This window comes from Phacochoerus africanus, chromosome 11, assembly GCF_016906955.1.
Source record: "Phacochoerus africanus isolate WHEZ1 chromosome 11, ROS_Pafr_v1, whole genome shotgun sequence".
Classification (NCBI taxonomy): domain Eukaryota; kingdom Metazoa; phylum Chordata; class Mammalia; order Artiodactyla; family Suidae; genus Phacochoerus; species Phacochoerus africanus.
The window spans coordinates 11,915,227-11,928,154 of record NC_062554.1 but is presented as its reverse complement, the minus strand read 5'-3'; the positions used below and the strand labels follow the sequence as shown (position 1 = coordinate 11,928,154).

The following is a 12,928-nucleotide window of genomic DNA, read 5'->3' as shown; positions in this document are numbered from 1 at the left end:
GAAGCTCCGCCCCCTTCAGGTTTATTGGTCACCGTTCCTACAAAGTCCCGCCTCCCCAGCTTCCAGCCCGCCTCCCTGCCCTGCAGCCCTTGTTTTCATTCCTCCTGTCACACGAGGCAGTGCAAACCCGAAGTGGGAGGAGTGGAGAAGGGGGTGGGGGTGCGGAAAGAGGGCGGAAAGTGAAAGGCACGGAGCGCCTCTCTTTCCTCCGTCTGACTCGGTTCTCGACTGCTCCGGGCCGCTGTTGTATTGTGGGATCGCGGCGCCGTGCCTGAGACGCTCGGATCCGCAGGGGCGCCCACTTGCTAGCGCCTCCTGTCGCCTGTAAGATTGCCCTGCTATTCCTCGGCACCCCAACTCCCCCCACCCCCTCCATCGCCTCCTCCTCCTCCATCCTCCAGTTCAAAATGGCGGCGGCGGCGGCAGCGGCGGCGGCGATGGCTCCTCCGGGCTGCCCGGGTTCGTGCCCCAACTTCGCCGTAGTCTGCTCTTTCTTGGAGCGCTACGGGCCGCTGCTCGACCTGCCCGAGTTGCCGTTCCCTGAGCTGGAGCGGGTGCTGCAAGCTCCTTCGCCGGACGTCGGCAACGGAGAAGGTAAGCGAGGGGCCCGAAAGCCCGGCGGGAAGCGGCCCTGGCACACTCCTTCTCTTCGTTCTTCGCCGACACCCCGGGCCTCCGCGGCTCTGTCCTCCGGCGGGGGCGCAGTTCCGCCTGGCTAGTCTTCTCCGCCCAGCCCGGGGGGTCTTGGGCAGTGGGGAGGCGGGGCGGAGGCCCCCTAGGGCCACTCCGCCCGGCGCCCAGGGACGGTGGGGGCTTGGCGGGTCAGGTCTGGGCTGGGGGCGGGGAAGGGTCATTGTGCTGGTCGGTCGCCCCCCGGGACTGGTATCCCGCGGCGGGGGCCGGCCCCCCACCCCTACTCCTTCTCGGTGGCGGGGGAAGGCGAGGGCAGGTTCCGGCCAGCTTTGCGCTTTTCTCCTCCACCCCTCCCTCACTCCCTCCCCTCCTCCCACCATCCTCCCGACCATCTCGGGGGAGGCTGGGCTCATCTTCTCGGGGCGCCCCTTTCTCTCCCTCCACCTGGGTGGGCGGGGGCCAGCGGACACTTCATCTCTCCCTCCCTCTAGTGGGAACTCCCCCGAGAGAGTCGGCTCTGGTCTCTCTTCCCTTCTCCTCCAGGGCCGGTTTAACCCCTAAAACTCCTTCTGTCGGGAGGTTTGCTCCTCCTCCTGATGAGGGGGTCCTCCTCCATTCTTGTTTTGGAGGGGGAGGTGAAGTCGGTTCAGCTTCTCCACTTTGGAGGGTAGAGGGTTAATCCCCCCCCCCATAGTTTTCCTCCTCCTCCCCACCTTCCCACAAATAATAGAAAAGCATCTCCCGACTTTTCCAGTCCCTTCCCCCTTCGTCTTGGCAGTAGGGCTTAGGGGAAGAAGAAGTCGCCCTCTCATTTGCAGGGTGGGGTGGAGTGGTTAGTGTGTAGGCTGGAGGAGGGGCTCAGACGGAGGGGGAAAACAGTTGAAGAAGGTGCTTGTTGCTCATGTTTCTCTCTCTGGTGCCGCTGGTCTATTATTGGTGTTCGCAAGTGGTGCTCCTTCCACATAAGGCCACCGCGCGGTGCAGGGCGCATGCTCTGCCCGGCCCCATTGAAACTTCCTGCTGCTGCTGCTGCTGCTGCTGCTGCTGGGTCTCTCGCTGGAGCATCTCCGCGCAGCGCCTGCTGCCTGCAACCCTCACTGAGCGCTTACACGTATTCCCTGTTTATTCTCGATCCATGCCTCCCTTTTTCTGGCACATTTCTTCCCTCAGAGAAGGTTTTATTTGTTGTACTCTGAGCTTTGCCTTTATCTGGGAACAGCCCTTGGGTGGAGAAGAAACGTTTTCCAAATAGGTCTTTATCCTCCCTTCTTTTTTTCCGTAGAGGTGGCCAAAGTGGACTAGGTATTGTGCAAAACAGATAGCTATTTCCTTTCCAAGAAATCAGGATCGATCTTCAGTTCTCCAGGGAAATGAAGAAGTTTCTATTAACAGAATATATTTACACAGCTAGGAAGAGCCCAAGTGTGAAGTTCTTCAAAATATTACCTATAGAGCGAATAATATCATGGCTACCAAAGACTCACATTAATACAGGAGTTATGGTGCAGGCATTTATCTCTTCTTACCTGCCCAAGTGTCCTCTACCATTCACAAATTCTGGCATATAAAATGTTGCATTATATAAAGACTACCTACAGAATTTCTTGAAAAATGAAACTTCTCAGTATTGTAATTTCAAGTACAAATTTACATTCATTTGTGAAGGAAATGGTTATTATGGAGGAGAATGCCTTATAAGTTACTTTTAGGATACCTTGAGAAATGAAGGTGGTGTATCTTTAAGAGAGAAATGTGGGATTTTGGGAAAAGGAGTTGCTGGTCAATTTTTTTCAGAATATATTTGGACCAAGTTGTATTGCAAACATAAACTTCTGTGATGGCATTATATTTTGGGTGAGATGCAAGGTTGCTTGCTTCTCTATTTGTTTTAAGTATTTTGGCCGCTGCATTTGGCTTCTGTTCGTAACAAGAAGACATATCAGGGTCAATCTAATACTTCATGTTACTTTTCTATCTAAGGTTGAATAATATATGATAGTATATGATAATCGACTGTCATAAGGTGACGAAAGAATAATTATTAATTAATGTTACACAGTTCAAGATATTTGGCAAATGAAAAGTCTGTGCAGGTGAAATGCTGTTACTGGGCAAGAGAGAGATTTTCTTTGATGATGGTTAACTGGTTAACCAACTTGTAATAGTTGATGAAACAGTACTGGTCCAACTAAGAATATTTGGACTGAGTCTTTTGGGGCAGGAGTTGTGGTATACTAGAAAGAGTTAAAAGATGTTAGTTTTTTTGTGTTGAACAGTATAACATTAATATGTTAATTGTGGGTCAAATGACTCAAATTTTTTTTTTTTGCTTTTGCTTTTGCTTTTTAGGGCCACAGCTGCGGCATATGGAGGCTCCCAGGCTAGGGGTCTAATCAGAGCTACAGCTGCTGGCCTACACCACAGCCACGGCAAAGCCAGATCTGAGCCGTGTCTGTGACTTCCACCACAGCTCACGGCAACACTGGATCCTTAGTCCATTGAGCGAGGCCACGGATCGAACCCACAACTTCATGGTTCCTAGTTGGATTGGTTTCCGCTGCACTACATTGGGAACTCCACAAATTACTTAATTTTTATGGACCTTGGTAGAGATAATATTCTTCAGTAGAGATAATATGAGGATCACATGAAGTGTTTGAAAAATCCTTTCGCAAACCAAGCACTTATAAATATTCTTGTATTACAAGTTTTATTAAAAATGTGGAGTTTCCATTGTGGCTCAACGGTAATGAATCTGACTTGTACCCATGAAGATGTTGGTTCAGTTTCATCCCTGGCCTTGCTCAGTGGGTTAAGGATCCCGCGTTTCGGTGAGCTGTGGTGTAGGTCACAGATTCGGCTCAGATCCCACGTTGTTGTGGCTGTGGTATAGGCCGATGGTTACAGTTCTGATTAGACCCCTAGCCTGAGAACTTCCATATGCTGTGGGTGTGTCCCTAAAATAGACCAAAAAAAAAAATTGTTTGTGAGATAGAAGATAGACAAGTTTATTTGGAATTAAAATGTTAAATTTTTAGCATATAGTGAGAGAGGAATTTAAACACAATATAATATTGAGTTTTGTGTTCTTGGGGAAAAGTCTTTGTTATAATCAAATGTTTTGCTTTATATAAATGTTTTAAAATTTTAATAAATTTTTATATTTTCATTTTTTGGGCTGCACCTTCGGGATATGGAAGTTCCCAGGCTAGGGGTCAAATTGAAGCGGTAGCCACTGGCCTACACCACAGCCACAACAATGCAGGATCCGAGCCTTTCTGCAACCTACACCACAGCCCAAGACAATGCTGAATCCTTATCCTGCTGAGTGAGGCCAGAGATTCAACCCAAGTCCTCATGAATACTAGTGCGGTTTGTTCCTGCCAAACCACAATGGGAACTTCTAAATTTTATTATTTTAAAAATGCAGTTCTTAGTGTTGTTTAAAGGTCCTTTTTTTATAAAACATTTGTTTTTTCCTAGTGTGATTATTCCTTAAAAGGCTGGTAAAGAATATTCTTCCGAGTTGCCAGTTAAGCACTTTTTATGTAGTCATTTATTGTGGTAGGTGTATTGACATAACATCCTTTGGAGATGACTGTTTCTCTGTATTGTCCTTGGTTAAGCATTTTATGATATTTCCCTTAGATTTTTGTTTATGTCTTAATTTGAAATTATGTCTTCAGCTTAGAGTGCCTCCTTCATCCCCCACACAGTGAATTATTAAGTTTGGTTTTATAAACTACTTCTGTTTAGTCTTAACGATATAATGATAGCTACCATTTATTGAACATTTACTTTGTGCAAACAGCATCTTATTACTCCTTACAGCTATTCTCCAAGGTTGGTACTGTTATTTCTGTTTGGCAGGTGTAGAAACTAAGGTTTAAAAGGTTGATTCAGCTGCCTCGTGCCCAAGATTATATAGTTTTTGGTAGAATCTTGTTTCCAGCCCAGATCTGAGTCCCAAACCACAAAATTATGTGATGCTTTGCCAAAAGACTATGTTTCCTAAACTGCACCAAGGTGCGCCAGGGTATTGCCACCAGCTGACAGAGGCGCTGTCTGGTAGTTTAAATCTTCTAAGGAGATACAGCAATACTTGCCATCTCTTGGTCACCATGTGAACTGCTAGCTTGAGATAGTTCATGGTTTCAACATTAGACTGTGCTACGTTCCTTTTAATGATATATCTTTGTGAAATTGGGTTTGGGGGGAATGCTGTGATAAAATGCAAATCTTGCATGAAGATCTGTGGAACAGGAAATAACAGCAAACTCCAGTCTGATCCAAGGTTTGAGAAGTTGTGCAGTGCCCATTATAGTATATATTCTATAAGTAAGTAACTGGGCTTATTTAAGAATCAAGTAAAAACATTATTTTTTTCAGCTGAGGAAGATTAATTTTTCAAATGGCTACTATCGATAAGTGGAATTATTATTTCTTGGCCTAGAGCTGTTGTGAAAAAATTGCTGAAATACTGAGGATGCCATGAACCTTGAAAGCCTAACCTCTGCTCTAGAGACTCTCATCATCAAGATTTGGGGCTATAAAGAAAGGATTATTGTGTCCATTTTGCCTTTATTTTGCAAGGAAGAAAACCAAGGTACAGAGATTGATTTAGGTGTATACACCTAACCGTGGGTGTTACTGAGACTGTTATTGAAAAGTCTACTTATATGCTGAGATTATCAGCCTTTTTTTTTTTTTTTTTTGGTCTTTTGTCTTTCCTGGGGCCGCACCTGCGGCATATGGAGGTTTCCAGGCTAGGGGTCTAGTTGGAGCTATAGCCACCGGCCTACGCCAGAGCCACAGCAACACCAGATTTGAGCTGCATCTGCAGCCTCCACCACAGCTCATGGCAACGCCGGATCCTTAACCCACTGAGGGAGGCCAGGGATCAAACCTGCAACCTCATGTTTCCTAGTTGGATTTGTTAACCACTGAGCTACGACAGGAACCCCAGCAAAATAGATTCTTGTTCTTAGAACAGGAAAAGGGTGTGCCAACTGAAGAATTAAGTTTTATTCCCCCTCGTTGACCACTTCTGTAGCCTTCCCAATTCTGTGCTCTGTGTGGGCTTCGCTAGGGTCCTCTTGATGAGAGGTGGATGGTCAGGAGGTATGAATGTAAATGAAAGTGGACATCAACTTTCTGGAATTACCAACACCCAAGATTTCCAAGTATCTTCCCTTTCCTGCAGAGGACATTCTTTTTCGGGAGGAAAATATACTTTTTCATTCTTTAAAGATATTCTGTGCATAATTATTGATTGATGAGTTACCTGTATCTGATAATAGTGTTTTTGAGATGTGTATGGATATGGTCAGCTGAGTTACTATATAATATTAGTAAGTTGAATCATTAGTTTTTAGTTTGAGTTTAATTTTTAGAGCATTTTTAGTTTTGATTTTTTTTCATTTTTATTTTTATTATTTTATTTTATTTTTTAGGGCTGCACCTGCAGCATATCGAACTTCCCAGGCTACGGCTTGAATGGGAGCTGCAGCTGCCAGCCTGTGCCACATCAAGGCCAGATTTAAGCCTTGTCTGCAACCTACACTGTAGCTCGTGGCAATGCCAGATCCAATGAGCAAGGCGAGGGATCAAACCCGCATCCTCATGCATTCTAGTTGGGTTCAGTTCTGATGAGCCACAGTGGGAACTCCCTTTTTTGCATTTTTAAATGATTTGATGTTTAATTCTTACAATAAAAACAAGACTTTTTTTTTTTCTTTTTGGTTTTTTAGGGTCGTACTTGTCGCATATGGAGGTTCCCAGACTAGGGGTCAAATTGGAGCTACAGCTGCCAGCGTATGCCACAGCCACAGTAACACCAGATCCAAGCCACATCTGCAACCTACACCACAGCTCATGGCTGCGTTGGATCCTTAACCCACTGAGTGAGGCCAGGGATCCAACCCGCCAACCTCATGGTTTCCAGTCAGATTGTTTCCACAGTGCCACAGTGGGAACTCAAGGATAGACTTTTTTTTTTCCCAGCTGAACTTGTGCCATGCAGAAGTTCCAGGGCTGAGGATCAAACCTGTGCCACAGCAATGACAATGCCATATCCTTAACCCACTGAGCCACCAGGGAGCTCCACTTTTTATTTTTAACTGGAGTAGTGACTGGAACAATATGTTTACTCTTCTTGGTACTAATTGAATTGTGTGGCAGTAGTTTGTAGGTTCACTCATAAAGAAGAAAGATGAGGAGTTCCCGTCGTGGCGCAGTGGTTAATGAATCCGACTAGGAACCATGAGGTTGCGAGTTCGATCCCTGCCCTTGCTCAGTGGGTTGATGATCCGGCGTTGCAGGTCGCAGACGCGGCCCGGATCCTGCGTTGCTGTGGTTCTGGCCTAGGCTGGCAGCTACAGCTCTGATTCGACCCCTAGCCTGGGAACCTCCACATGCCACAGGAGTGGCCCAAGAAATGCAAAAAGACAAAAAAAAAAAGAAGAAAGATGACTTTACCGTAATTGGAGCTTTGAGTAGAAGATCTTACCACGTGCATGTGCCAGGAATTGCGTGGGTCTGCAGTGGTACACTGTTGGTGGTAGCATTGCTAGAACCAGAGCCTCATTTGGTCAAAAATGTCCAATTTTGGCTTTTCCACTTTTGAAAAAAAATATTTTTTAGACTTTCATTAGCAGAAAATAGAGAAAAGTATTTCTTGCCCATCATTTTTGGTATAGCATGGAGATGAGGTAACTAAAAGTTAGGGAGGCTTGGAGGGAGGTTGCTGGCACTGTCCCAGGATTGAAGATAATAGAGGCAGAGGAGTTTTCTCGCTAAATTGGGCCAGTTGATGAAAACTGACTTTTTTTTAATTACTAAGAAGTTTGTCGTAAAATTTATCTATGTTGTTAAATTTCAACTAGTAAGAAAGGTAAGCATTTATTAACTACTTCATTTACTTAATAGATATTGAATATTAGCTATGTACTAAGTACAGGAGACATTATGGTGATTATTTAAAAAAAACTTTTTGAGGTTCCCACTGTGGTGCAATGGGATCAGCGTCTTCCCTGAAGCACCAGGACCCAAGTTCAATCCCTGGACTGGCACAGTGGGTTAAAGGATTTGGCATAGCTGCATCTGTGGCCTGGGTTGCAGCTGTGGTGCAGATCTGATCCCTGGCCCAGTAACTCCAGGTGCCGTAGGGTAGCCAAAAAAGGGAAAAAATCCAAAAAACTTATTAAACATAGGCCCTTCGACTAAGAATTTTCTAATCTAGTAAGAAGTAGCAAAGAAGAGCTTAAGTTACTGTCACCATTCAGACTTATTTTTTTCCTCTGGGATTTTATCATCTGGAGTTAGTAGTCTATGAATTCTAGTCTGTAAATTAATAGATTAAAATTATCTCTGACAATTTTATGGTGACATGTATAACTTCATGCAATGTAGAAAGTAAAAATAGTTAAGACCTAAAGTACATTTTCACCTGAGTCATGAGTACAAGAAAGGTATATTCCTGGATTTAAGAAAATTTCTTTTTTTTTTTTTTGTCTCTTTGCTATTTTTTGGGCCACTCCCGCAGCATGTGGAGGTTCCCAGGCTAGGAGTCTAATCGGAGCTGTAGCCACCGGCCTACGCCAGAGCCACAGCAACTCGGGATCCGAGCTGCGTCTGCAACCTACACCACAGCTCACGGCAACGCCGGATCCTTAACCCACTGAGCAAGGGCAGGGACCAAACCCACAACCTCATGGTTCCTAGTCGGCTTCGCTAACCACTGCGCTATGACGGGAACTCCAAGAAAATTTCTTTGGCTCTCAACCTAATAAATATGGTCTTAAAATATTGTGTCTGGAAGTGCTTTATTTTTCTGTTTTGACTGTATGGTAGAGCCCATTATGAAGGGTATCAGATTGTTTTCTATTTTCTTTTTATGTTAGGATTTTTAATTAATTAATTAATTAATTAATTATTACTATCTTTTGTCTTTTTAGAGCTGCACATGCAGCATCTGAAAGTTCCCAGGCTAGGGGTCAGCTTGGAGCTACAGCTGCTGATCTGCACCACAGCCACAGCAATGCAGGATCTGAGCTGTGTCTGCAACTTACACTGCAGCTCATGGCAACACCAGATCCTTAACCCACTGAGCAAGGCCATTGATTGAACCCGTATCCTCATGGATACTAGTCAGGTTCTTAACCTGCTGAGCACAATGGGAATTCCTATCATAGAATATTTAGAGTATCAAATATTACTTGAGAAAGTAATCTGGGCCTTCATTTTTAAAAGATTTATTTTTTTCAACAGATGTTAATTGATCACCTACTGCATGCCAGGTACACTTAAACTCTAGGAAGAAGTTAATGAGCAAGATAGATAAGACCCTTGGCTTTATGGAGTTCACAGTTTAGCAGTAAAAATAGACAATGAAGCAGTGATTTTTTTTTTTGGTCTTTTTTTGGTCTTTTTTTTGCCATTTCTTGGGCCGCTCCTGTGGCATATGGAGGTTCCCAGGCTAGGGGTTGAATCGGAGCTACAGCTGCTGGCCTACACCAGAGCCACAGCAACGTGGGATCCGATCCCTGTCTGCAACCAACACCACAGCTCACGGCAACGCCAGATTCTTAACCCACTGAGCAAGGGCAGGGATCGAACCCGCAACCTCATGGTTCCTAGTCGGATTCGTTAACCACTGACGCACTACAGGAACTCCCAGTTTTGTTTTGTTTTGTTTTTTTTAAATGTCATGGGCAGGTTTACAATATACTTTGTGATGATACATATTTTAGTGAACTTTGTTTTTATAATTTATTTAGCTTTGTATTTATCCTCTCTGCCTTTTTTCCTGTATTTGTATAAGTTTATCTTAATAATTTTCTGGATGGTAGGATTATAGGTTATTTTCCTTTGTCTTTCCTATATTTTTCCACATTTCATTTTCAATACTAATACTGTATTTCTTTGGTAATCACCAAACATTTAATTATTTAAAAGTAGTCTTATAGCGGAGTTCCCATCGTGGCTCAGTGGTAAGGAATCCAGCTAGTATCTGTGAGGATGCCGGTTTGATCCCTGGCTTCGATCAGTGTGTTAAGGATCCAGAGTTGCTGGGAGCTGTGGTGTAGGTTGCAGATGCTTGGATCTAGTGTTGCTGTGGCTGTGGAGTAAACCAGCAGTTGCAGCTCTGGTTTGACCCCTAGCCTGGGAACTTCCATGTGCTGTGGGTGTGGCCCTGAAAAGCAAAATATAAAAATTAAAAAAAGTAATCTTTTAGCAATAAGTGAAATAAGAGAAAGGTGGTCAAAGGGTACATACTTCCACTTATAAAATGAATAAGTCGTAGGTATGTAATGTATGGCATACTGTCTGGTTGATAATACTATATGCTATATTTGGAAGTTGCTAAGAGTAGATCGCCAAAGTTCTCATTGCAAGAAAACTTACTGTGGTAATCATTTCAAAATGTATACAGGTAATGAACCATGTTGTCCAACTGAAACTAATGTAATGTTATGTGTCAATTATGTCTCCAAAAAAAAAAGAAATTAAGAAAAATAGTTTTCTAAGGGTCTTTATAAAAGAAAAATTGAGTTGCTGCTTAAAAAAAAAAATTGTGGTTGCACCCATGGCATATGGAAGTTCGTGAGCCAGGGACTGAATCTGAGCAGCAGTCGCAGCAATGCCAGATCTTTTTAACCTGCTGATCTGGGCTGGGGATTGAACCCACACCTCTGCAGTGACCAGAGTCACTGCAGTCGGCTCCTTAACCTGCGACATAGCGGGAATTCCCTGAGTTGCTGCTTTATATTTACTTTTAATCTTACCAGTTACTTCTTATGACGAATATTACCATCTTCCACCCAAGTCACCCAGATCACAAACCAAGGAGCCAACTTAGACATCAGCATACTTTCTACTTTGTTCCATGTCTTTTTTTAAAAAGCATAAATTTTATTGGGTTATAATTGACTTACAAAGTCGTATTAGTTTTAGGTGTACAGCACAGTAAGTCAGTTATACCTAATATCCATTCCTTTTTTTTTTTTTTTTGTCTTTTTGCCATTTCTTGGGCCGCTCCCGCAGCATATGGAGGTTCCCAGGCTAGGGGTCTAATTGGAGCTGTAGCTGCTAGCCTACACCATATGGAGGTTCCCAGGATAGGGGTCGAATTGGAGCTGTAGCTGCTAGCCTACACCATATGGGGGTTCCCAGGCTAGGGGTCGAATTGGAGCTGTAGCCGCCAGCCTATGCCAGAGCCACAGCAACTTCAGATCCGAGCTGCGTCTGCGACCTACACCACAGCTCACGGCAAGGCTGGATCCTTAACCCACTGAGCAAGGCCAGGGACTGAACCCGCAACCTCATGGTTCCTAGTCGGATTCGTTAACCACTGCGCCACGATGGGAACTCTCCATTCCTTTTCAGATTCTTTTCCCATATAGGTTATTACGTAGGTATTGAGTAGATTATCCTGTGCCATACAGTAGGTCCTTGATATCTAATTTATATATAGTATTGTGTGTATGTTAATCCCAACCCCCTAAATTATCCCTACCCCCGACATTTCCCCTTTGGTAACCATAAATTTGGTTTCAAAATCTTGGGTCTGTTTCTCTTTTGTAAGTTCTTTTGTATCTTTTTTTTTTTTGGCTTTTTTTGCTATTTCTTGGGCCGCTCCCGCGGCATATGGAGGTTCCCAGGCCAGGGGTCTAATCGGAGCTGTAGCCACTGGCCTACACCAGAGCCACAGCAACTCGGGATCCGAGCCGCGTCTGCAACCTACACCACAGCTCACAGCAATGCCGGATCGTTAACCCACTGAGCAAGGGCAGGGACCAAACCCGCAACCTCATGATTCCTAGTCGGATTCGTTAACCACTGCGCCACAACGGGAACTCCTGTATCATTTTTAAATTAGATTCCACATGTTAGTGATCTTATATATGATATTTGTCTTTCTCTGACTTACTTCACTTAGAATGAGGATCTCTAGGTCCCTTTATTTTTACTGCAAATGGCATTCTTTCATTCTCTTTTATGGCTGAGTAATAATCCATTGGATATATGTACCACATCTTTATCCAGTCCTCTGTCGATGGACTTTTAGGTTGCTTCCATGTCTTGGCTATTCTCAGTGCTGCAGTGAACATTGGGTTGCATCTTTGTGTGTGTGTGTCTTTTTAGGGCTGCATCCATGGCATATGGAGGTTCCCAGGCTAGGGATCTAATCGGAGCTATTGCTGCTGGCCTACGCCAGAGCCACAGCAATGCCAGATCCAAGCTGTGTCTGAGACCTACACCACAGCTCACGGCAACGCTGGATCCTTAACCCACTGAGTGAGGCCAGGGATTGAACCCGCAGCCTAATGGTTCCTAGTCAGGTTCATTTCCGCTGCGCCATGACGGGAACTCTGCATGTATCTTTTTTTTTTGTCTTTTGTCTTTTTTGTTGTTGTTGTTGTTGTTGTTGTTGCTATTTCTTGGGCTGCTCCCGCGGCATATGGAGGTTCCCAGGCTAGGGGTCGAATCGGAGCTGTAGCCACCGGCCTACGCCACAGCCACAGCAATGAGGGATCCGAGCCGCGTCTGCAACCTACACCACAGCTCACGGCAACGCCGGATCCTTAACCCACTGAGCAAGGGCAGGGACCGAACCCGCAACCTAATGGTTTCTAGTCGGATTCATTAACCACTGCGCCACGACGGGAACTCCTGCATGTATCTTTTTTAGTCATGGTTTTCTCTGGATGTATGCCCATGAATGGCATTCCTGGATCATATGGTAGTTCTGTATTTAATTTTTTAAGGAACCTCAATACTGTTCTCTGTAGTGGTTGCACCAGCTTACATTCCCACCAGTGGTGAAGGAGGGTTCCCCTTCTCTGCACCCTCTCTAGCATTTATTGTTTGTAGGCTTTTTATGATAGCCGTTCTGACTGGTGTTCCATGGCTTGAGTCTATTTCTTTATCCTATTTTATTTTATTTTATTTATTTATTTATTTTGTCTTTTTGCTATTTCTTGGGTCGCTCCCGCGGCATATGGAGGTTCCCAGGCTAGGAGTCGAATTGGAGCTGTAGCCCTCGGCCTACGCCAGAGCCACAGCCACGCGGGATCCGAGACACGCCTGCAACCCACACCACAGCTCACGGCAACGCCGGATCGTTAACCCACTGAGCAAGGGCAGGGACCGAACCCGCAACCTCATGGTTCCTAGTCGGATTCGTTAACCACTGCGCCATGACGGGAACTCCTATCCTATTTTATGTTCACCCTCACTTTGCTGTCATCACTGTTACTCTCTTAGTCAAGCTGAAGTGCTTGCAGGTCTCTGA

The 12,928-nt window shown here is 44.8% G+C and overlaps 1 protein-coding gene across 2 annotated transcripts in view; it reads left to right on the top strand.

The window, feature by feature from the left end:
- The first annotated feature begins 137 nt into the window (after nucleotides 1-137).
- RSF1 (remodeling and spacing factor 1) overlaps nucleotides 138-12,928 on the top strand; it is a 157,012-nt gene continuing 144,221 nt past the window's right edge. The window contains exon 1 of one of the 2 annotated variants that reach the window (XM_047753445.1): nucleotides 138-594. In XM_047753445.1, coding sequence (XP_047609401.1) covers nucleotides 408-594 — 187 coding nt within the window. In that variant the 5' untranslated portion in view covers nucleotides 138-407. The remainder of the gene's footprint in view (nucleotides 595-12,928) is intronic. The other variant, XM_047753446.1, reaches the window with a different exon arrangement.